The 23,333-nt window shown below is 35.5% G+C and overlaps 1 protein-coding gene across 3 annotated transcripts in view; it reads right to left on the reverse strand.

The window, feature by feature from the left end:
- Positions 1-15,234: 15,234 nt before the first annotated feature.
- GKAP1 (G kinase anchoring protein 1) overlaps positions 15,235-23,333 on the reverse strand; it is a 79,672-nt gene continuing 71,573 nt past the window's right edge. For all 3 annotated transcript variants that reach the window (XM_082695259.1, XM_082695261.1, XM_082695260.1), the window contains 4 exons: positions 22,334-22,397; positions 18,872-18,942; positions 17,901-17,978; positions 15,235-15,565 (listed from right to left, as the gene is read on the reverse strand). In XM_082695259.1, coding sequence (XP_082551385.1) covers positions 15,518-15,565; positions 17,901-17,978; positions 18,872-18,942; positions 22,334-22,397 — 261 coding nt within the window. In that variant the 3' untranslated portion in view covers positions 15,235-15,517. The remainder of the gene's footprint in view (positions 15,566-17,900; positions 17,979-18,871; positions 18,943-22,333; positions 22,398-23,333) is intronic.

Raw genomic sequence — 23,333 nt, forward strand, 5'->3', positions numbered from 1 at the left:
AGACAGAGATCACAAGTAGGCAGAGAGGCAGGCAGAGAGAGAGAGAGAGAAAGAGGGAAGCAGGTTTCCTGCGGAGCAGAGAGCCCGATGCAGGGCTTGATCCCAGGACCCTGAGATCATGACCCGAGCCGAAGGCAGCAGCCCAAACCACTGAGCCACCCAGGCGCCCCTCTTAGAAGGATTTAAATAGTTATTTTTATTTAAGGGGCTGGGATCTAGGATCCTTTTCATTTTCTTGCATACCATGAACTTCCTTGTGCAGAGTATTTAAACAAGAGATACTTGCAAACAGCATCCGTTTTTTACTAATTTTGTATCACAAAATTAGTAAAAAAATACATATAGTACATATAAAAAGTGCATTATAGGGGCACCTGGGTGGCTCAGTGGGCTAGAGCCTCTGCCTTCAGCTCAGGTCATGATCTCAGGGTCCTGGGATCAAGCCCCACATTGGGCTCTCTGCTCGGCAGGGAGCCTGCTTCCTCCTCTCTCTGCCTGCCTCTCTGCCTACTTGTGGTCTCTGTCAAATAAATAAATAAAATCTAAAAAAAAAAAAAATCATTAAAAAAAAAGTAAAGTGCAAGTGCATGATATATACATGTATGTGTATATATATGCATGTGTGTGTACACACACACACACGTTAACCATATTTACATAGAGATATAATTATATCCAAGATCAGTAAATAGAATATTCTCAGCACCCCGGAAGACTCCACTAACTGTATGTCTTCCTATCATAATCTTCTCCCATCTGCTAGAGATAATAAAGTGACTTTCAGGATAATCATTTGATTTTATGTTTTTATCTCCTAAAATAATATGCAATGAAGTTAATTTTGCCAACTTTCAAATTTCCTTTGCATAAATGCATACTATTTGTATTCTTTTCGGTCTTCCTTCTCTCATTTGGTATTACATTTGTAAGATCCACCCATTGTATTGTTCTCTATATGTGGAGGGGCTTGTTAATCCATCTTAGATGGACACGCCCCCCCCGTTTTTTTCCTATTATAAACAATGCTCTTGTCAATATCCTTATACATATAAAACATAAGGTTCTCCAAGATATATATACTTATGGGAGGAACTGTTGGGTTATGGGGTCTGTGAGTCTTCAGCGTTGCCAAATAACGCCAAAAGATCTTCCAAAGTGGTCATGACAATTTACACTCCTACCAGCTTTGTATGAGAACTTCAATTGACCCCAAATTTCACCAACTATTGGTATTATCAGACCTTTACACTTCTGCCATTTTGGTAGTGGAATGGCTTCTCTTTGTGGTTGAAATTGTGGTTGGAATGTAAATTTTCATATTTTTATTGGCCATTTAGATTTCTCTTTATGTAGAGAGCCTGATATTCTTTTGCCTATATTTTTCTGTTTGGTTTTAACAATCTGCCGGCTATATAATTGTGATTTCAATTTTTATTTCCCTTATTATTAGTAAAGCTAATCACTTTTTTGTATGTTTGCTGGCCATTTGGATTTCCTCTTCTGTGAAGTAGCTGTTCAAGACTCTTGCCTATTTTGAAATCTCAGTCTTTTGTCAGTTATATATATATTTCAAATAGCTTTCCACAATCAGTTATTTGCTTTTTTACTCTTCATACTATGCGTTCATGAAAAGAGGTACTTTTAACTTAAGATAGTTGATCTTTTCCTTTATGACTAGCGCTTTTGCACTTTTTTCAGACTTTGAGGTTATGAAAGTATTCTCCTACATTATGATATTAGTTCCTAGAGCTGCCATAACAAATTGCCACAAGCTGGGTGGCTTTAACCAACAAAAATTCATTTTCCCACAGTTCCGGAGGCGAGAAGACTGAAATTAAGGTGTTGGTAGTGTTGGTTTCTTCCGGAGGCTCTGTAAAGGGAATCTGTCCCATGCTTCCATGCCAGCCAACTCTCGGCTTGCTGTCAGCAGCTCTTGGCGTTCTTTGGCTTCTAGTTCCAGAATTCCAGTCTCTGCCTCCTGCTCACATGGCCTTCTGCCTCGTGCTTCTCCTGTGCATCTCTTCTTTCTCACATAAAGACACTCACAGTTGGATTTAAGGTCCACCTTAATCCAGGATAATCTCATCTCGTTATCCTAATCTTAATTACATCTGCAAAGACTCTCATGGGGGGCCTGGGTGGCTCAGTTGGTTGAGCAACTCCCTTCAGCTCAAGTCATGATCCTGGAGTCCTGGAATCGAGTCCTGCATCGGGCTCCCTGCTCAGCGGGGAGTCTGCGTCTCCCCCTGACCTCTCCCCTCTCATGTTCTCTCTCTCTCTCTCAAATAAATAAATAAAAAAAATTTTTAAAAAAAGACTCTTTATACCAGGTCACATTCTGAGGTTCCAGATGAACATTTTATTCAAGCCATTACAGTTCTATCCTAAAAGTTTAGGGTTTTGCCATTCACATATAGTTCTTCAATCTATCCATAATTAATGTATTCCTATGAATGGTATGAGGTAAGAGGGTTTTTTAAAAGATTTATTTATTATTTTGGAGGCCAGAGAGGGACAGAGGGAGAGGAGTAGAATCTCGAGCAGGTTATTTCAAGTCTATAAATCCACTTGGAGATAATTAAAATCTTTAAAATATAGAACATAGATACATGTATTTATTTAGATCTTTATTGCCTCTCAGTAAACTTTTATACTTTTCTTTTTAGTGGTCTTGCACACCTTTTTTCAGATTAGTGTTATACACTAATGTTATCTTAAATTGTATCTCTTAAAATTTTCTTTTACATTTTTTAATAGGATATATAGAAATGAGATACAATTGTGTGTGTGTGTGTGTGTGTGTGTGTGTGTGTGTTTGGCTAAGATGAATTTTAGTTGTTCTCTTTGCTTGTCCAGATTTTTTTAACATGGAACATATACAGTAGGAATTTTTATTTATTTTTTTAATTCTTTCATTTTTTAATAAACATATAATGTATTATTAGCCCCAGGGGTACAGGTCTGTGAATCGCCAGGTTTACACACTTCACAGCACTCCCCATAGCACATACCCTCCCCAGTGTCCATAACCTCAACCCCCTTCTCCCAACCCCCCTCCACCAAGCAAACCTCAGTTTGTTTTGTGAGATTAAGATTCACTTATGGTTTGTCTCCCTCCCCATCCCATCTTGTTTCATTTATTCTTTTCCTACCCCCCAAACCCCCCACATTGTATCTCCACTTCCTCATATCAGGGAGATCATATAATAGTTGTCTTTCTCTGATTGACTTATTTTGTACAGCAGAAATTTTTTAATCTACTTTTTTGAGATATCATTTACACACTATAAAACACTCAATTTTGAGTGCATGGTTCTGTGAATCTTAATATGTGTACACCTGTATAACCACAACCACAACCAAGACACAGAACATTTCTATCATCCTGGAAAATTCCTTGAGCTCTTTTCCAATTAATCCCTTTCTCCCACTCACCCCTCACACCATGGGTCCAGGAAACTATTCATCCGTTGACTCCCATTATAGATCATCTTTTTTAGAGTTTCATATAAATTAAATCAGTATGTAATCTTTCATGTCTGGTTTGCTTTATTCAGGAAAAATACTTTAGCAAATTACATGTAACAATACATTAAAGAAATCATTCACCCCAATCAGATGGGATTTATTCTTGGGATGCAAGGATGGTTCCACAGACACCAATCAATGTCACATATATCAACAAAACAAAGGATAAAAATCATGATCATCTCAGTAGATGCCACAAAAACACTTGATAGGATTCAACAACCATTTATGATAAAAACTCAACATAATAAAAGCCATATATATATGAAAACCCATGGCTAACATCATCCTCAGTGATGAAAAACTAAGAACTTTCTTCCTAAGATCAGGAAAAAAACAAGGATGTCCACTCTTACCACTTTTATTCAACAGAGTACTAGAAGTACCAGCCAGAGCAGTCAGATAAGAAAAAGAAATAAAAGCATATTGGTAAGAAGTTAAACTGTTACTACTGACAAATGACATGATACTACACATAGAAAATCCTAAAGACTACACCAAAAAACTACTAGGAGTAACTAATTTAGTAAAGCGGCAGGATACAAAAAGAAATTAGTAGTGTTTCTACACACTAACAAGGAAGTGGCAGAAAGAGAAATTTTAAAAAACAACACTATTTACAATTGCACTTTGGTGCTGTGAAACTATGAAATACCTAGGAATAAACAGGATAAAAGACCTGTTCTCTGAAAATTATAAGACTCTTAGGAAAGAAATTGAAGATGACACACAGAAAAATGGAAACATATTCCATGGTCATGGATTGGAAGAAATAATATTGTAAGATGTCCGTTACCCAAAGCAATCTACAGATTCAATGCAATTCCTATCAAATACCAACAGCATTTTTTTGCAAAACTGGAATAATGCTAAAATTTGTACAGAACCCCAGAAGACCTTGAATAACCAAAGCAATCCTGAGAAACAAGAACAAAGCTGGGGGGTATCACAATTCCAGATTTCAAGATACACTACAAAGCTGTAATAATCAAAACAATATGGTGCTGGCACAAAAATATAGATCAGTGGAACAGGATAGAGACCACAGAAATAAACTCACATTTTTATGGCCAACTAATACATGACAAAGGAAGCAGAAACATACAATGTGGTAAAGACAGTCTTTTTGACAGATGGTGCTGGGAAAACTGGACAGCTCTACGTAAAAGAATGAAACTGGACCACTTTCTAACACCATACACAAAAATAAACTCAAGATGTATTAATGACCTAAATGTGAAACTTAAAACCATAAAAATCCTAGAAGTGAATCAAGACAGTAACTTCTCTGACATTAGCTATAGCAACATTTTTCTAGCTATGTCTTCTAAGGCAAGGGAAACAAAAGCAAAAATAAACTACTGGGACTACACTTCTGCACAGAGGAAGAAACCATCAACAAAACAAAAAGATAACCTACTGAGTGGGAGAAGATAACTGCAAATGATATACCCAATAAGGAGTTAATAGAAAAAAATATAGGGGCGCCTGGGTGGCTCAGTGGGTTAGGCCGCTGCCTTCGGCTCGGGTCGTGATCTCGGGGTCCTGGGATCGAGCCCCACGTCGGGCTCTCTGCTCGGCAGGAAGCCTGCTTCCTCCTCTCTCTTTGCCTGCCTCTCTGCCTGCTTATGATCTCTGTCAAATAAAAAATAAAATCTTAAAAAAAAAAGAAAGAAAAAATATATATATGCCCATACAACTCAACACCAAAAAAGCAAACCACCTTATTAAAAAATGGGCCCAAATAGACATTTTTTTTTCAAAGAGGACAGACAGATGTCTCCAGATACATGAAATGATGCTCAACATCACTCAGCATCAGGGAAATACAAGTCAAAACCAGGTATCACCACACATCTGTCAGAATGGCTAAAATTAACAACACAGGAAACAACAGATATTGGTGAAGATGTGGAGAAAGGGGAACCCTTTTACACTGTCGATGGGAATGCAAACTGGCACAGCCACTCTGGAAAACAGTCTGCAGATTCCTCAAAAAGCAATCTAGCAATTGCACATTTACCTTTAGATCTTAAAATCATTTCAGATATTACGTAAGAAAATTTTCATTTTACAGATAAAGAAATCAAAGTGAAATTAAAGTTTTGTGAACTTAAAATACTTGGGAAGTATTTTGAAAGTTGGCAATAGAAATGACTAGTATGTATACCAGAAAAAGCAAAGGTAATGTGGTGATAAGATGTGTAAGCTTTTCCTGGGGAAGTGTGTTAGAATTTTAGATACCCAGTCCTGCCTCCAGAAATACTGATTCACCACAGCTGGAGTGAAGGCCAAAATTACGTTTTTAACAAATACCACCAGGTAAGTTTAATGCAGCTGATTTGCAGACCACTTTGAGAAATAGTTACAGTGGAATGAAACTGCATTCAGAATTCTAGTTCCTGGCCCCATGATTTGGTCACAGGGTGACTTTGTGTAAATCACTGTTTAATCTAATTAAAAACTACTGATATCCTGCTTCCACATGAAAGCAGCTTCCCTTTTATTCTTCTAGTGATCCCGTTCATAGAATATAAATTATCCACAGGAAATAATGTTGCCTTCTGTCTCTTCAGTGGGGAGTCTAGATGAAGGTCTCCAGCCAAAGATAAAAAGAGACCTTCTTGCCATTCCAGGCAGACACAGTACCTTGAAGGTGGGTGGGAAGAGCTGAAGAAGAGTAACTGTTCCATCATCCTGGGGTAGGAGAGGTCCCTCTAGGGAAGTCAGGGAGAAACAGTTTATTTACTGAGTCATAGCATATTTAACACATACTAAGTTATGTGGCCTTCTTAATTCAAGCTGCATAGGAATATAGGCCCTCTATTTTAGGCTCACTGGATGCCCTACTGGCTCTTAGTGAGAACTACTATGTTTGTGGCTTGACTGTGCATTTTAGTCACTCAACTTTTATATTTCTAAAATAGCATGTTTTACTGTATTCAAACCACTGCAGTGTAACCAATTTGCATCACCTTTTTTACTACTGAAGCATTTGGCCTTCTCATGCATACAGGGTCTTGTATGCCAGAGGTGAGTTTGAATTTTATTTTCTGTGTATTGTAAAGGCAATGAGGGGTTTAGACAAAGGAATGGCATAGTCTGATCTACAGTTTTGAAAAGTTGACCTGGTTGTATGTGAATGAATAGTGTGGGCATACAAACAGATGCAGGAAGACCAATTAGGAGGCTTCTGCACTAGTCTGACATAGAGATGATGACTGGGGACACGGTACTGGCAATGAGGCTGGGGAGATATGGGTACATCTGAGATAGATTTGGAAGAGAATTTGACAGCGCTAAGAGATGGCAGGATGAGAGGCAAATATCAATGACAAGAGAAGCATTTGGGTGGATATTTGAATTATTTACTGAGAGAGGAAAAAATTGGTGGGTGATAAAAATAGTTTTGAGATGTGCCTTAAAATATCCAGTAAGGATAAGTACAATTGACCCTTAAACAACACGGGTTTGAACTGCGTGGATCCACACATGTGGTTTTTTTCAGTATAGTACAGTAGTGTAAATGTAGTGTAAATATTTTTCTTCATGATTTTAATAGCATTTTATCTAGCTTAAGAATACACTACATAATACGTAGAACATACAAAATGTGTGTTAACAGTAAGGTTTCCAGTCAACAGCAGGTTATCAGTAGTAGTTAAGTTTCTGGGGAGTCAAAATCATATGCAAATTCTTGACTGTGCATGAGGTCATTGTCCCTAACCCAGGAGTTGTTCAAGGGTCAACTGTAATTGAATACATTATCTGTAGCCAACCAATCTTTGAGAAGCCAGATATAGATATGTAAGTTTGAGAGACTTGAATGTACTACTGGTATTTAAAGCACAGTAATGGATGAACTCACTAAGCAGCATGAGGAAAACAGACAATTCAGAATGAAGTCATGGAGCGCCATAGCATTAAGAAGTCAGACAAGGAAGGTCTTGCAGAGACCATATGGCAAAATAGGAAGAAAATGAGAATTTGATGATGTAGATGCTTTGCTGATGTACTCTTCCTAGGACTGCCATAACAAATTACCACAAACTTGGTGGCTTAAAATAACAAATTTATTCTCTCATAGTTCTGGAGGCTGAAATCAAAGTGTTGGCAGGGCCATGCCCCCACTGAATGCTTTTGGGAAGAATCCTTCTTAGCCTCTTTTAGTTTCTGGTTGCTCCTGGCAATCTTTCCCATTCCTTGGCTGATAACTGCACCACTCCAATATCTGCCTCTGTTGAAACATGGCCTTCTCCCCTCTGTGTATGTGTCCAACCCCCCTCCCTTTTCTCTTACAAAGATAACAGTCTCTGGATTAGGGCCTAATCTCTCTAATCTCACTCTAATACAGTATGACCTCATCTTAACTTGATTTCATCTGCAAAGACCCTAAGTCTGAGTAAGGTCACGTTCACAGGTCTTGGGGATTAGGACTTAAACAGGTCTTTTGAGGGGGGGTGCACTATTCAACCCATTATGGTTGAATATTATCAATTTGTGATCAGCATCTGTTCTCACTTTCTTCAAAAGGAAAAGGTAGAAACTGTCACTCTCTTAAGGATAGGGATCATTCTGCCATATTCTGTTGGTCCAAGAATACTCTTGAACTACCCAGTTTCAAGGGACAGGGACACAAACCCCTCACCTTTCTGTGAGAAAAATATGAAAGAATTAGTAACTATTGCTCTACTACAATCTGCCCTCTGACCATAGACCAAATATACTCATTTACTACCATGACTCCCAAGGTTTCATGTCATTGCAACCTCAGCTCCAAGTCCAGGATGTCAGCATCCGAATCAGGCCCAGGTGTAGCTCCTTCTCAATTCCAGTTCTCTGGATAATCGAGAGACAAATTATCTGCTCCCTGCCCACAAACAGGATAATCACAATAGATACTTCTACTCAGAAAGGAGGAAATTATGAGACACTCAACAGTTACTGGTCTACTTAGCAAATCTGAACTCTAGTGAGGCATATGTTGCTAATCCCTTGAGTAGAGCCTAATTCAGTTCTATCTTTGGCTCATCTCTGAATCATGATTTTTCCTTAAAAAAAAAAAAAAAGTAGCCCTTATTTATGTTTGGGTAGCTTCCTCAGACTGCTTCCTGCCAGTAGAAGTTTGATGATCCGAAGGTCTTTTATTTTGTACTGTTCCTATCCCCTTCAGTTCAAGCTTTAAATTTTTTGTGCATTTCTTGTAATCAGCTTCACTAGAGAAAAAAACATATCCATACTTGTTTCAGAGACAAAAACTTCTCTACTCTGCTGTCCATTTGGCTGTAGCCCAATGCCCTTAGGATTCTTTGTAGCTCTGCCAGGCACTCCCTAAGTCTCTGAAGTCTTAACCAAGGGTCTTAAACAAGTACACCTTTGAGATCTTTATCCTGGAATCTTTATTGTTATCCCTCTAATTTGATCTTTTCCCTGAAGCCCTTTATTATTTTGAAAATCTTTGGCAGGGAAAGCCCGAGTTTAGTTTTATTTTTGAATTCCCGACTCCTTTATATTTTCTTTAAATTCTGCTCAAGAACTTGTTGCTTTACTTCATCATTTTCTTCCTGTATTGTAGCACAAGCAGTTACAAAACACCAGTTGTAACTCTCTATATTGTATGAAAAACCCTCCCAGCCAGACTTACCTTCATGAGATTTTCTATTTTCCATGCTACTATAGGCAATAATGTTGCCAATCTGTAGTCATTTCAAAACAAGAAGCCCTCTTTTTTTTCCAGTTTAAGCTCTCACCAAAAGTCTCAAGTCCCTTCCACACCTATGAACAAGACCCTTAGGGTCTTTCCACCTTTGGCCAACACCAATATCATATGCATTGAGTTTTATTACAACATTACCATTCTTCTAAGTAACAAATTTTGTCTTGGTTATTTATGGTGCATAACAAACTATTCTCAAACTTAGTATCTTAGAAAAACAATTTGTTATATTTGTTATCTCTCACTGTGCTATGGGTTGTTTGGGCAGTTCTTACTTGACATCTCATGCAATTGCAGTCAGAATGCAGTTCAGGCTAGGGTCATAATGAAGCTTCGACTGGAAGAGATGTCCCAAATGGCTAGCTCACATGGCCTACCATTGCTCCTGGCCATTGGCTAGGCTGTGGTCATCAACCAGAGTCCCTATAGGCGGTCTTCCACTTGACTTGAATTTTTTAAAGCATAGAGATCTCAAAAAAGTTACACATGGTATCTGATTTTCCACACAGGGAGCACTCCAAGAGGGTAGAAGTAGAAGTTGCTAGTGTCTTAAGGCCCAGGCTTAAAACAGGTATAGTGTTATTTCTGCCATATTCTATTGGCTAAAACAGTCACAGAATCTACCCAAATTCAAGAGAAGGAATCATAAAAAGCCACTTCTTGATGGAAGATAGGTCAAATAATTCCTGGCCAAATTAGAGGAAGGGGCAGTCCAGAATATTTGTGTACAATGAATTTCACACTCACAGGTATGCATATGTGTGTGCGCGTGCACGTGCGTGCGCACACACACACACACACACACACACTTTCCCTGACTCCGTTTTCATTTTAGCCCAGTGGTTTTCAACCTGGCTGGCAGAACTGACAAACATAAAGAAAAGTAGACAAACCCATAATCACAGTCCGATTTAACATATCTCTCATTAACTAATAGGACAGAGGGTAGAATCATTAAGGATATACTAGATATCAAGAAACTTGATCTAATTGGGCATACATAGAAAATAACTACAGAACACACATTCTTTTTAAGCCTACACATAACACTTACTAGGTAGGTCACATACTGGTGCCTAAGGCAAATCTCAAGAAATATCAAAGCATGTTCACTTAACCCATTTATTGTGTGCAGTTGTATGTCAATTATATCTCAATAAGGTTATGTTTTAAAAAACTAATTTTATACAACATGGTACAATCAGTACTCACTATATATATTGAGGTATGGAGAAGAAAATTATCGCTTCCTTAAATTCATGATGAGAAGCATATTATATTTAATATTTATAAAATTCACATCTTAATTTGTAATATGAATATTAAAAAAGTTAATATTGGAAATGTCACCAGAACAGTATGACATGGTTAATGGCAGTTAAACTTCTAAAATTTTTTAAATGGGAAGTAAAACAGGGAAACATCAAGCTGGTTGGTTAAATTTTACAAGTTTTCTTATAGTCATATATACATTCATATGATTCACAACAGTACCTTCTCTGCACCAGTTCTATTGTAATGAACTGGATTGAAAGATAAAACAAAACTTCTGCATGTCTCTTTAAAAATGTCTCTTAGTATCTCTTAAAAATCAACATAACTCAACTGAACATGTCAATATAAGGGGTAAGTTAATACAACCTACTCCCATAACAGCAAATTACTTAACAAGTAAGTGTTTTTCCTTTTTATTAATTACAAAAAACAGTACATTAGATGAAATTTGGGGGAGAATAAACAATTAGCTCATAATTCCCCATAACCCCCATCCCAAAACAAGAAGTCTTTTATTTCAGAATTATTACTTTCCAGTTTGTCCATGTGCACATATATTTTCACATAGCTATAACCAGTGTTCCAAGTTTTTACTTGTTTTTATATTTAAACATCATTTAACACAGTCCATGTTTTTATACAGTCATCCTAATTATAATTTTTTTAAAGGCTGCAAAATGAAAATTCCCACTGATGTGTTATATTATTTAGTCATTTAATTTGGATCTTGGGTGAGACATTGAAGTTGGACATTTGGGTTACTTCATGGTTCTCTATTATACATACTGTTATACCTGTCTGGATCTTTTATTTTTTTTTAAATATTTTATTTATTTATTTGACAGAGGGAGAGAGCTCACAAGTAGGCAGAGCAGCAGGCAGAGGGAGAGGGGGAAGCAGGCTTCCTGTTGAGCAGAGAGCCCAATATGGGGCTCAATCCCAGGACCTTGAGATCATGACCTGGGCTGAAAGCTGAGGCTTAACCCACTGAGCCAGACAGGCACCCCTGTCTGCATCTTTTAAAACTTATTCTTCCCTCAAATTATTTTCTAAGGGTAACTTATCCAATACCAGTCATTTGTGGGTATAAATATTTTTCTGGCTCTTGAAACATTACTATAGTACTTTTCATAAAGGCAAAAACCAAAGTATAACGCTGCTAATAGTACATATAATGGTACCCCCTTCTTAGCAACCCCACTTGCAGTGGATACTCATGTTAGGTAACATTTTGAATTCAATTAAAAATTTACCCCAGAAAAACTCAGTGTCAGACTTTAAAGAGTCTTAGACTATCTTTCACTTACCATCTTTCTTGTTGCTTCAATAATTTTTCATTCCCATATTGTACAAAAGCTAAGTCATCAAAGTTTACTAATGTCTGTCTCATTGTTTCTTTTTTAAATCTTTCAGTTCTGCTCAAACATTCTTAAATTGTTAGATGGAAAAGGTTATATAATTCCGCTAACAGAGAGCAGCTTAGCTTAGAATTAAACTACAAATTACAGAGGGTTGATAAGGCAACGAAATTGTGTGATGGCAAGAAAATACGTAATTGGTGAGCTCACAAGACCATCCCTCACCCCTACCCCCAATCCCTTTGTTATCTCAACTGGCTCCTTTGTGTTCATGAACTCTGCAAAGTTCTCCTCAGTCCCACAAAAAACAAACCAATCCTCAATCCTTTTAATTGCTAGAAGTGTTAAAGAGTTTAACTTGTTTCTCAATGCCTTGCTCTGTACCACTGAAGAACTACTTTGAAGGTCATTAATGTGTCCTTCAGCTGTCCTATAGTTTTTTCCTTGGGCTTATAAACAGACCTCTCTACAACAATATTCATGACCATGCTACCCACCTAACTACTACCAACCCCAAAGTCTGTCCTCAGCAATACCTCTCTTCAAAAACTTTTGCCTTTGAATGTGTCAACTATTCATAGACCTCAATTGTATGAATTACAGTTCATACTGTTAACTCAAAGGACTCTTTTCTCAAAGGACCAGAACTGAATTCCTAACTCGATGGACTTTACTGTTAGATGCTCTGTGGCGAAATTCAATTTAACAAGTCAAAGCCCATTCTGTCCATTATGCTACATTCATTCCACCATCAGTCCACCCTGCTAATGGCACTATCATACTCACTCCTGAGATCCTGTTTACATCTCTGACGCTCTTGTTCATTTTCTCTACACAAGTTTGCTAGATTCCACCTTGGGAATATTTGTTACTCTATTTTCTGACTCATACTGCCATCTCTCTAGTTCAGATGCTCTTTACCCCCTATTTCTATTATTGGAGCTTCCTTGACATTCTTCCAAACTAAATTCTTCTATAATTTGCTATTACATCATTGCCATTTCAATCTTCTTAAAGGGCAACTTGGATTACATCACTCCTTTGTCCATAAACCTTCCCATGCCTACAGATTATATAGAGATTTCCTAATCTGAAATTTAAGATGAATGATAGCTATCCCCAAAACACCTCTCTGGCTGTCTCATTACTGTCCTATACTCCAAGCAAAATGAAGGCAATCTTCTTCCTCAACACATTCTTTATCTTTCTGTTCCCCAAACACTCCATTGTTTGTTTTTTCCATCTTTTTCCTCTTCCTTTTTCGTTATATGACCTATACACTTAAAAGCTGCCTGTCCTTCAAGAAGCAGTTAAAAAACATTATTTTTTCTACAAATAACATCTGACTTTCCTATCAAATACACTCTCCTTATGGAATCCACTGTATTCTATCTTGAATTTTAGTTACTTATGTGCTGTTTTTTTTTTTATTCCTATTAGTCTGAAAATAATTTGAAGGAAGAGATTGCATCTTAGTTTTTTTAACCCAATACTTTCACTAGCTGTTCTCATTTGACACCCAATTTCACTCTGTTCAGTCATTTATGGAATATTCACTATGAGTCAAGGTCATACAACTAATAATAGAAGTGGGACTTCAACATAGTTCTAGTTCCTCTGGCTTTACTAACACACTACAGAAAATGTCAAAAATCCCACAGAGGCAAAAAATATTTGTTGTATTTAATTAACCAGCTATATTGCCATAATCATATTTTAAGAAAGAACTTATTAATGGAGTTTGAAATAATTAAAATAAATTGCCTAAGATAACCCTTTAAAATGGTAAGATGCATTTTTTTTCTGTGCTCCAATAGCAATCTGAATATATGACTATTATTTATTGGAATATTTTATGAGTATTTCTTTACATTTCTGTTTTCTTCCAATTGACCATGGATATATTTGCATCTCTTGTACTTAGCACAACATCTAGCACATGATAAGCTATCAATAATTTCAATGAACATTCAGGAAATGGAAAAGAATCTAAATAATATTTACTAAAAGAGAATGGCCAAGAAATCAATTTAATGGAAAAGAAACCCCAATGATCACTGATTGTGTTTTCTCTCCCTTACTAGATAAAGCTTTCCTGGATGAAACTAAAGTATCAGACTAGAGGTGATAGATTAAGCCATAGAAGTCGATGTATCAGTCAAAGAAAAAGAATTCAGAGAGAAAAACAGAGCAATGCTTACAGTATCCCAGAGACTATCCAACTCAAAAGAGGATGATCAATGATGTTTTCTATGTGCCCATGTGATTTTAAATCAAGATATCCCAGTAGAAAATGGCATACCTGTTCAGCGTTTACTACGTGCCAGGCACTGTGCTAGATGCTAGATAACGTACTAAATGGATGATTTGCAGGCATCAAAAGCAGATGATACAGTGTGCTTCAGTAATTCAGTTCCTAAACTACTTGGGTAAATCAGTTATAAATGAAACCATTCAAGTTCTGTCTAGCTTGTTCATATAGGACAACATTAGAAATTTGATTTTGTTCACCAGAGTTGAAAACTATGGCACCATGGAATACAAACATATATATTTAATGAATTAATTAGGTTCTAATAGCACTTATTCTTAAAGGTAATATCAGGGAAAAAAAACTATCTAAAAAAGCTTTACCACTTTATTGAACAATTATTCACCATCTATTCTGTACCACACAAAGGATTAAGTGCTGGGTATATATGGAAAATAAGAAGTCACAAATCTTTCCAAGGTTCATGTAACCTCATGAAAGAACCCAGACATAAAAGCAATGATGGCATTAAGTTTTTTTTTTCTTTCAAACACTTACATGAAGTGGAATTTTTCATATAATGCTGGTTTTGGAGGCCAAGGTCAGTATTTATATATTCATTTTTGTTGTAAAGCCAAAAAACCCTTTGTATTTTAATGAATCATATTTGTATTTCACTGATTATACTAAAAACAAAGTCAATCCCATATACCACTATTTATTTTAGCTATTGATGAAAACCATGACAAATCTCTCATTCATTCCTCCCCCACTTTAACATTCTTTCTTTTCTCAGTGTGTCATGTTTCTGTCCACAAGACAGACTGTTCTTTAAACGAGTGTTTCGGTACAGATTTTGCTCCTTCTGCCTGGAATGCCTCTCAACAAATTTATAGCAAAGTTATCTACCCCCCTAAAACTACCTCATGCAAGTTTTCTCAATTTCCAAACAATATGCTATCATACTCTAATATGTATGGTAATTATTTTTGCTGTTGTCTTCACACCTCCCCCACTTCTATGTCTCCTGAGCATAAGCTACTTAATCCATCCAATTAATTAATAATACTTTCACATTGTTTCTGAAATTTAAAAAACCAAACATATTAATGGAAGAGTAAATTAATTTTATTGACTGATGAAAAACTAAAGTGATAAGAAGTATGGATAATAAACAATAATCATTGAGTTCTGCTGGAATTCTACTTTTCTTCTTTTCACTTTAAGCCAAAAAGACATAAAATTATAGACTGTCTGTTAGTGAGCTAATCATTTTAAAGTTTCTTCAACAAAAACTGCATAGTTTAGCAGTTGCACAGCATTAAATATATACATTTTGCAAAACCCTGAAAGTTTTAATTTTTGTGTTGACCTCAAAGGCTAATGGAATCACCTACACTGGTCGGATTCAGAGTTTCTTTTCCCTTTTCTGCCACCCTGTAAAGAAAAATAGGGCAAATTATTTAGGAAGTATCATTTTAGGGGCATTTTCATTTTAAGAATAAATGAGACCAAAGGCATTTTGAGTACGAGAAAGAAGCAATTTTTTGAGTTTGCTGCAAATTTGAATGTGCATACCACTGAATTATTTTTACAAGGTTTTTTTTTATTATGTTCAGTTAGTCACTGTATAGTACATCACTAGTTTTTGATATAGTGTTCAACTATTCATTAGTTGTATATAACACCCAGTGCTCACCACAACACATGCCCTCCTTTCTACAAATGGTTAAAGCATGTTGTATGAAGCAGTTACTTCTACTTGAATTAGTTTAGACTTAGTAAGATCACCAATATTTTATTTTTTAGAGCTCATTTGGACTGTCTCAGGTTTTTAAAAATACGTAATTTTTGATCAATACTAAAATAAATAATTTGCTTCATTTAATCAGCAAATTTGCTAATTCAGTTCATTACCTTTAAGAATAACTCAATTTCTAATTCAAGTTAGTCTTATTCATATTAGATAGGATTAGAAATCTGATTTTGTTCATCAGTGGGTTGAAAAGTGGGTTATACTCTTCATATTGCTCAGTGACATTTATGAATCTGTATTTAATTTGCTCCAAATGAAACTCTAACCTATGAGGTAGGAGCATAAAAGATAAGAAGCATTTTACATTTATTACATTTAACATAACATTTTCTGACTGATTTAAAAAGCAAATACTCATTATAGAAACACAGAAAGTATGGTACAAAAAAGAAATTAAAATCATCCTTACCCACTCTACCCCCCATTTTAACCGTAATGGTTTGATGTATTTTTCCTTATAATAACTTTATAGTTTTCTCCTCTATTTTTATAAATTATGGCAACAATACCCAAACTTAGTTGATCAATAGAATCACCTTAATGGTAGTATTTTTCAAATTCTGATGTCTAGATTTTGTCCCAGATCTATTTATTTATAATTACCAGAGTTGAGCTAAACAATCTGTAATTCAAAAAGTTCCCAAGTGATTCTTGGTCACTTTCGTGGTCAGCCAAGTCTGGGAACTAGTACTTGTCTGTGGACGTGCATTTCTTAAAGTGGTTGGTGGTTCTGTCAGGGGCACATGAATCCAGACCCACTTACTAGTGTGGGCAGCTACTCTTTGGTGCTTTCATCTTTGTTCTGCTTATAACTTCCTTCTTGGTGGTCACAAACAATTCTACACCAACATTTTTTATTAAAAAAAAAATCAAGTGTAAGAATGGCCTTATTCATTCCTCACCACATTAAAGTTTTGCACAGGTTCATTCAGAGGGAGAAAAAAAAAAGCAGAAGAGTGTATATGGGATCTAAGATGTGTAATGCAATGTATTGAAAACAAAATTTATTTCCCATAGCAGGAAAACACAAATATATTTACTAAAAACTCTTCTACAAAGTAGATATCCACTATGCGAAGGACCAGTGTTACACAGCTTAAAACTCATGCCTTGTTTTTCAACAAGATTAAAAACAAAAACAAAACAGAACAAAAACCCTGCATGAAATTTAAGGATCCTTTTTGAAGTCTCCCAAGCAAAGAGAATTCTCCTTCCTAGACTGGTAAAAGGTCAAACCTCAGACTGTTCAAACGTCTATGTTCTCCAGGCCAACAGTGGTAGCTTTCAAACCTTTTTGATTACGACTCCCCACATTAATTAACACATTTTTATATCATGACTTAGACACACATACATACATACAAATATATGTGTGTGTGTATACTGAAAAAAATGACTCATTTTTTTTTTTACTGCTTTGTCCAGAAAAAAATGCTGAATGCCAGCTTGTAAATGCAGAAGAAATAATAGAATTAGAAAAAGTTTCTGTTTTGCAACCACCAAAATAATGACTGATACAAATATCATCAATGGATGCTAAAACCACTGGGTAAAAAGAAAAGGATATTCACACAAACTCAAAGTATCACTTCATATATTTATTAATTATAAAGGAGAAAAGATATCTTTACAATGGAGATATCAACTGCTGTACCCACGTGATCAAATTTATATAGTAGGACAAATGTCATTTATGTACCTTCCCTCACTACGATTCACTGACACATATACCACATCATACCAAGGATTTTACTTTAGTTATTGTTGTATTTACCAATATTTAGAAAAACTCTAACATTTTCTAAAGTGTAAATTATATGACCAATAATAACAAAATTATTAACATGTTTGGCAAACAGATTTTGGACTGAATAAAACAGTGCTTTATTCTCACATAGTATCTATTCTAAAGGTATTACTTGTGATGAGAACACTTTCAAAATTATAAAAGCATACCTGGTATTTGGCTAGTTCTGCTTGTAATACTTTCACTTTAGATCTTTCTTGTTCTAATGCAGCATGAAGTGAAGTCACCTAAAAACCAAATATTCAATTTAAAAGACTTTGTCTCTTTAGGCAAATACTCTTAATTCTTAACATTTACTCACAATGGTGAATTTGACTCAGAGAACCACCTCCCACCCACCAAGCACACACACAATTTCAGTTAAGCATTTTACTCATTTATATATAAAAGACAGATATGAAAAACTCACTATTTTTTTAAAAATTATTTATTTTTTTTCAGCGTAACAGTATTCACTGTTTTTGCACCACACCCAGTGCTCCATGCAATACGTGCCCTCCATAATACCCACTACCTGGTTCCCCCAACCTCCCACCCCCCACCCCTTCAAAACCCTCAGATTGTTTTTCAGAGTCCATAGTCTCTCATGGTTCACCTCCCCTTCCAATTTACCCCAACTCCCTTCTCCTCTCTAACTCCCCATGTCCTCCATGCTATTTGTTATGCTCCACTAATAAGTGAAACCATATGATAATTGACTCTCTCTGCTTGACTTATTTCACTCAGCATAATCTCTTCCAGTCCTGTCCATGTTGCTACAAAAGTTGGGTATTCATCAAACTCCCTATTCTAAGAGAAAATGCAGAGTAAGGATGGGAAGGGAAGAAAGTCACATCCATGAATAGGGTAAGTTCTATTTGCCCTTTTTATTTCTATATTAGTCAGCTTCAACTAATATACAACCTTATCTTCCCTTAGGCTTTAGGACATTCCTACCTCCCTCAGCACAGTAAAGAGAACCTTAATTCATTTGCTATTACATGATAATAAAAAGTATAATTTGTTTTACTTTATCACAGTGCTGATGGGCTATATTTTTGTTTAATCGAGTTTCATAATTTAGGACTAAAGAGAAATAGCTTAAGAAAACCAGTCCTGTATATTTCAGAGTTTTTCTTACCTGTATAGTTAGCTCGTTCTTGATACTTTGTGATTCATCAACTTGCAGAAGTATTTCTGCTTTATCTTTCACTGACAAGAAAGGAAAAACAGCAGTATTATCTTTTCAATCACTCAAATATTTGAACAATACTTTAGTGAACCAAGATAGCAGTGCAGTTGGGTGAAGACTAACTGTCCTTATAGAGAATGGATGTATTTCTTAATTCTATATAGCTCTTATTTTTTTCCACTGGTAAATTCTGATCATCATTATTACTACAGCAGTTTTTCTTGAAAATTTTACATTTTTTTGTGGCGTTAAAATATTAATTGTATAGATATCTTGAAAGATAAATTTTTTCCAGCTATTCTAAAGAGGACAAGGACATAACCAATTTCCCATAGGGATGAAGCAAATATCTTGACTTATCTTAAAACAAGATTTTAAAAACAAGGTAGGATGTTTTTGTTTCGTTTTGTTAAATTGTCAGGGTGAGCAGTACTGTAAGGCCCACAAAAAATGATTTTTAACTGACTGTTCATACCAATAAAGCACTGTCAAGTAAATGTAGCTCATATGATATAACTGATTACATACACCCATGGTCCTTTGTCTAGAGGTTTTCCCTCTTTGGGGAAGCAAGAGATCTATCTACATTTCAACCCCTAGGTTTCCTAGGTTTCAAAGATCTCTACATGGCTATCAACTTCTTTAATCCATGGTAATAGTTATAATGTATGAAAAAGTAACTCCTCAATTTTGAAAAAACTAGGAGAGACTGAAGAGGTAAAACTATAATTAGTGAAGGAGGAAAAGATCAAATATATGAGTACTGTTACCACCACAGCTCTACCAATATAACACTGTAATTCAAATTTATCTGTCATAGTTTAATGCAGTAAGGTGAGACAGTGCATCAAGAATCAAATCAGTCTCTCAAGATTCAACTTGGTAACTTGTACATCCCCTCTCCCCAGAATTAGGCATACTCACTGAGAACAAGTGATTTTTAATAATTATGTAACATTTCAATTATAGTCAATTTTCTAGTAACACGCTTGTTTTGAAAACACAAATGTGTTTCATTGAGATTGCTGTATTATGGAAAAACCTGAACATAACATGAATTTTGCATTTGCTTGAGCATAATTTCACAAATACAGAAAACAGCACCCATGCACACACCTCAAATATCGACCAGCTATCTCTGTCCACTGTTACTAAACCACACCAACTTTCCACTCTTCCATTGCTTCACAGTAACACACAATCTGTGGACCCTCTGAGGCCTATTTCCACAAGCAAACTAAAGGCAGCCTTTCAGGTAAAGTGCCATATTTATTACAGTATTTGTGTTTAATCACTTTAACATGTATAAAACTGTGTTACTGTTTTTATTAGGTTCCCAACTTTTTTTAAAATGTGTCTCTGATGACTTTTCTTTTCCTTTGAGTGTTGCACCCTCCTAACCCTTTTCCCCATAAACTGTGTGGTTTTAACTTGTGTGCTTTTGCAGAGATGGGTGATGTATGTGTTGCGTTATAAGGGAGCTGACTGTATTCACATTCACGTTATCAATGCTAGCATATGTGTGCTCTAATGTACTGTATTTTTCATGTAATGGTTCTACAGAAAATTCTTCCACTTGGATTTTTTTTAATTTAAATTCAATTAGCCAACATGTAGTACATCATTAGTTTTTTTGTTTTTGTTTTTGTTTTTTTTAAAGATTTTATTTATTTATTTGTCAGAGAGAGAGCGAGCGAGAGCGAGCACAGGCAGACAAAGTGGAAGGCAGAGTCAGAGGGAGAAGCAGGCTCCCTGCAGAGCAAGGAGCCCGATGTGGGACTTGATCCCAGGACGCTGGAATCATGACCTGAGCCGAAGGCAGCCGCTTAACCAACTGAGCCACCCAGGCGTCCCACATCATTAGTTTTTGATGTAGTGTTCAATGACCCATTTGTTGTGTGTAACATCCAGTGATCATCACACCACATGTCCTCCTTAATGCCCATCACTGATCTATTTGTATATATATTTTTTTAAGTAATCTCTACACCCAACATGGGAACTCATGACCCCAAAATCAAGAGTTGCATGCTTTACCAACTGAGCCAGCCTGGAATCCCTATTTGGATTTTTTTAATAGTATACAGTATGGACAACACTGATGTTATTTACTGGTAGCCATTTTAATGTATATTTGACAGAAAGCTTTTATCAGTTAACTTTCTAACATTTCACAAATGTTTCCCTAAATAGGAATATTACTTTGTTTTTACATATTTAAAAAATCATGCATCCAATGTCCAATGAACCCCTAATTTCTTCAATTAGAAATAGAGCTTGTAAACAATTTTTTTCATAATTTTGTTCATTAAATGATCCACATGGAAATCTGAAACATGCACAGATCTAAATTAATCTCAGAATGCTGATATCTAATTGTCCAAATAATACCTTTCCCCATTATTCTTTAACTTCTATTTTATCATAGTTAAGCTATATGTTAGATTATAAAAAAATAGTAAAGTTATTAAACAGTAAGTTTGAATCTATTTCAACACCATATATTCTTTTCAGCTGAACATGATTCTTGGTTTTTACTCATATGTTTTGATAACTGTTTTTTAATATGGTTAAAATTTTTATGAACAATTCCACTCCAGTATCTTCAATTTTTGATATCTTGTTTATTCTGATTCAAGATGAGTTTCACAATTTCTTGAACACTATACAGTACTCACAAGAGATCTATCTGGGATATCACTGATACTTATTAACAGGGGCTTCATACAACATATGCTTTACTAAATGTGATTATCTCTAATAATTTTTTATTGATTTCCTCGACTTCTTGCTGGTGAAATATTGCCAAAGTTTAGTGTCTGCAAAAGTATAGTTGGGAAGGGGCACCTGGGTGGCTTAGCTCGGTTAAGTGTCCAACTCTTGGTTTTGGCTCAGGTCATGATCTCAGGGTTGTGAGATTGAGCCCTATATTAGGCTCTGTGCTCAGCACAGAATCTGCTTGTCCCTCTCTCTCTGCTCTTCCCCCTGCTCATGTGCACACACACATACACACTCTCTCTCCCATTCTATAATAAATAAATGATTTTTTTTAAAAAAGACTGGGAGGAAGGGAAGAAGGAAAATTTAAAATTATAGGCATTCTCCTTCTAATCATTAAGAGAATCTTAAGCAAGTTCTATGCTTGTTTTCCTGCTGAATGTAGTCCAATACTTTATAAGAATTGAAATTTCAAGCTTTCTCTTACCTGACTAGTTGGAAACTTGTGTTATACTAAGGTGCTGTAACACTAAGGTGCTGTAAGACCAAGTTGTAATAGTAAAATTATCAGCAACAATTCAATCTGAATCCCTCTAGGAAATATTTTTTTATTGAGTTAATTATATATCTTGAAAAATCATCTTCAAATTTTTTAAGGTTACTTTTAATTCCAAAAACAGACAAATCACTTACTTTCACCTTCCTGAAGCATTTTCAATAACTGTGCATTTCTTGCTTTTACTTCTTTATACTTTGCCTAATAGTCAAAGAAAAAAGATTAAATTTTTTAAAGTAAATGGTATTATAATTAATGACTTACTCTGAATTTATGGAGCAATGAATTTAGGCTTGCTGAAAGACAGAAACTACTTTTGAAAGAAATAGGATGGAGGAAAATGTATTCAGTACTATCTCCTTCTAAATTAATTCCATGGTATAATAATAGAAATTAATACTATAAGTGGTTGAAAAATAAAGAAGGAAGATATAAAACTGGAGAAAATTCAGGATAATACTAAATTTTCTTGAAGTTCTTTTTTTCCCTTAAACAAAAACCCATAAAATATAATTAGATGAAAACAAAGAATGATGATTCATAGCTCTAAATCAAGACAGTCCAGTTCTATGTTAGAACTTTCTGCATCTGTTCTATATCTGCCATTTTCCAATATGTGGCTACTAACTACTGAGAGTGCCTAGGCACACACACGCAGTACTTACAGAACTGTACAGCACAGTACTATGTCTCCTCATGTAAGGCTTTATTAATCTCTCATTATTTCATTAACTATACGTTGTTAAAGTAACTTTTCGCTGATATGAATTAATAATTTACTGGAATATCTTTCAATTTCTTTATGCAAATGATTTAGCTTCTTCTCATACATTGATGACATAACTATACGCTTACAAACAAGAGGAAATACCTTCTCACATTAACATCTTTTTTCCAAGGAATTTTCCCCCTACAATATCCTCATTCAACATATCTTAAACAGATTTATTTATAAATATTTAATATATTAATACATTGGGAGAAAACAATACATTAACTACATTGTGGAAAAACAAAATATCAGAGAAAGAAAGCAGATGAGTATAAGAACTTGTCATTTCTTCTCTTAACACATATGTACATAAGTCAGAAGTTACTGATTTCAAAATCTTTCTTGTAAAATGTATTTAATGTATT

This window comes from Mustela nivalis, assembly GCF_964662115.1.
Source record: "Mustela nivalis genome assembly, chromosome: 13".
Lineage (NCBI taxonomy): Eukaryota > Metazoa > Chordata > Mammalia > Carnivora > Mustelidae > Mustela > Mustela nivalis.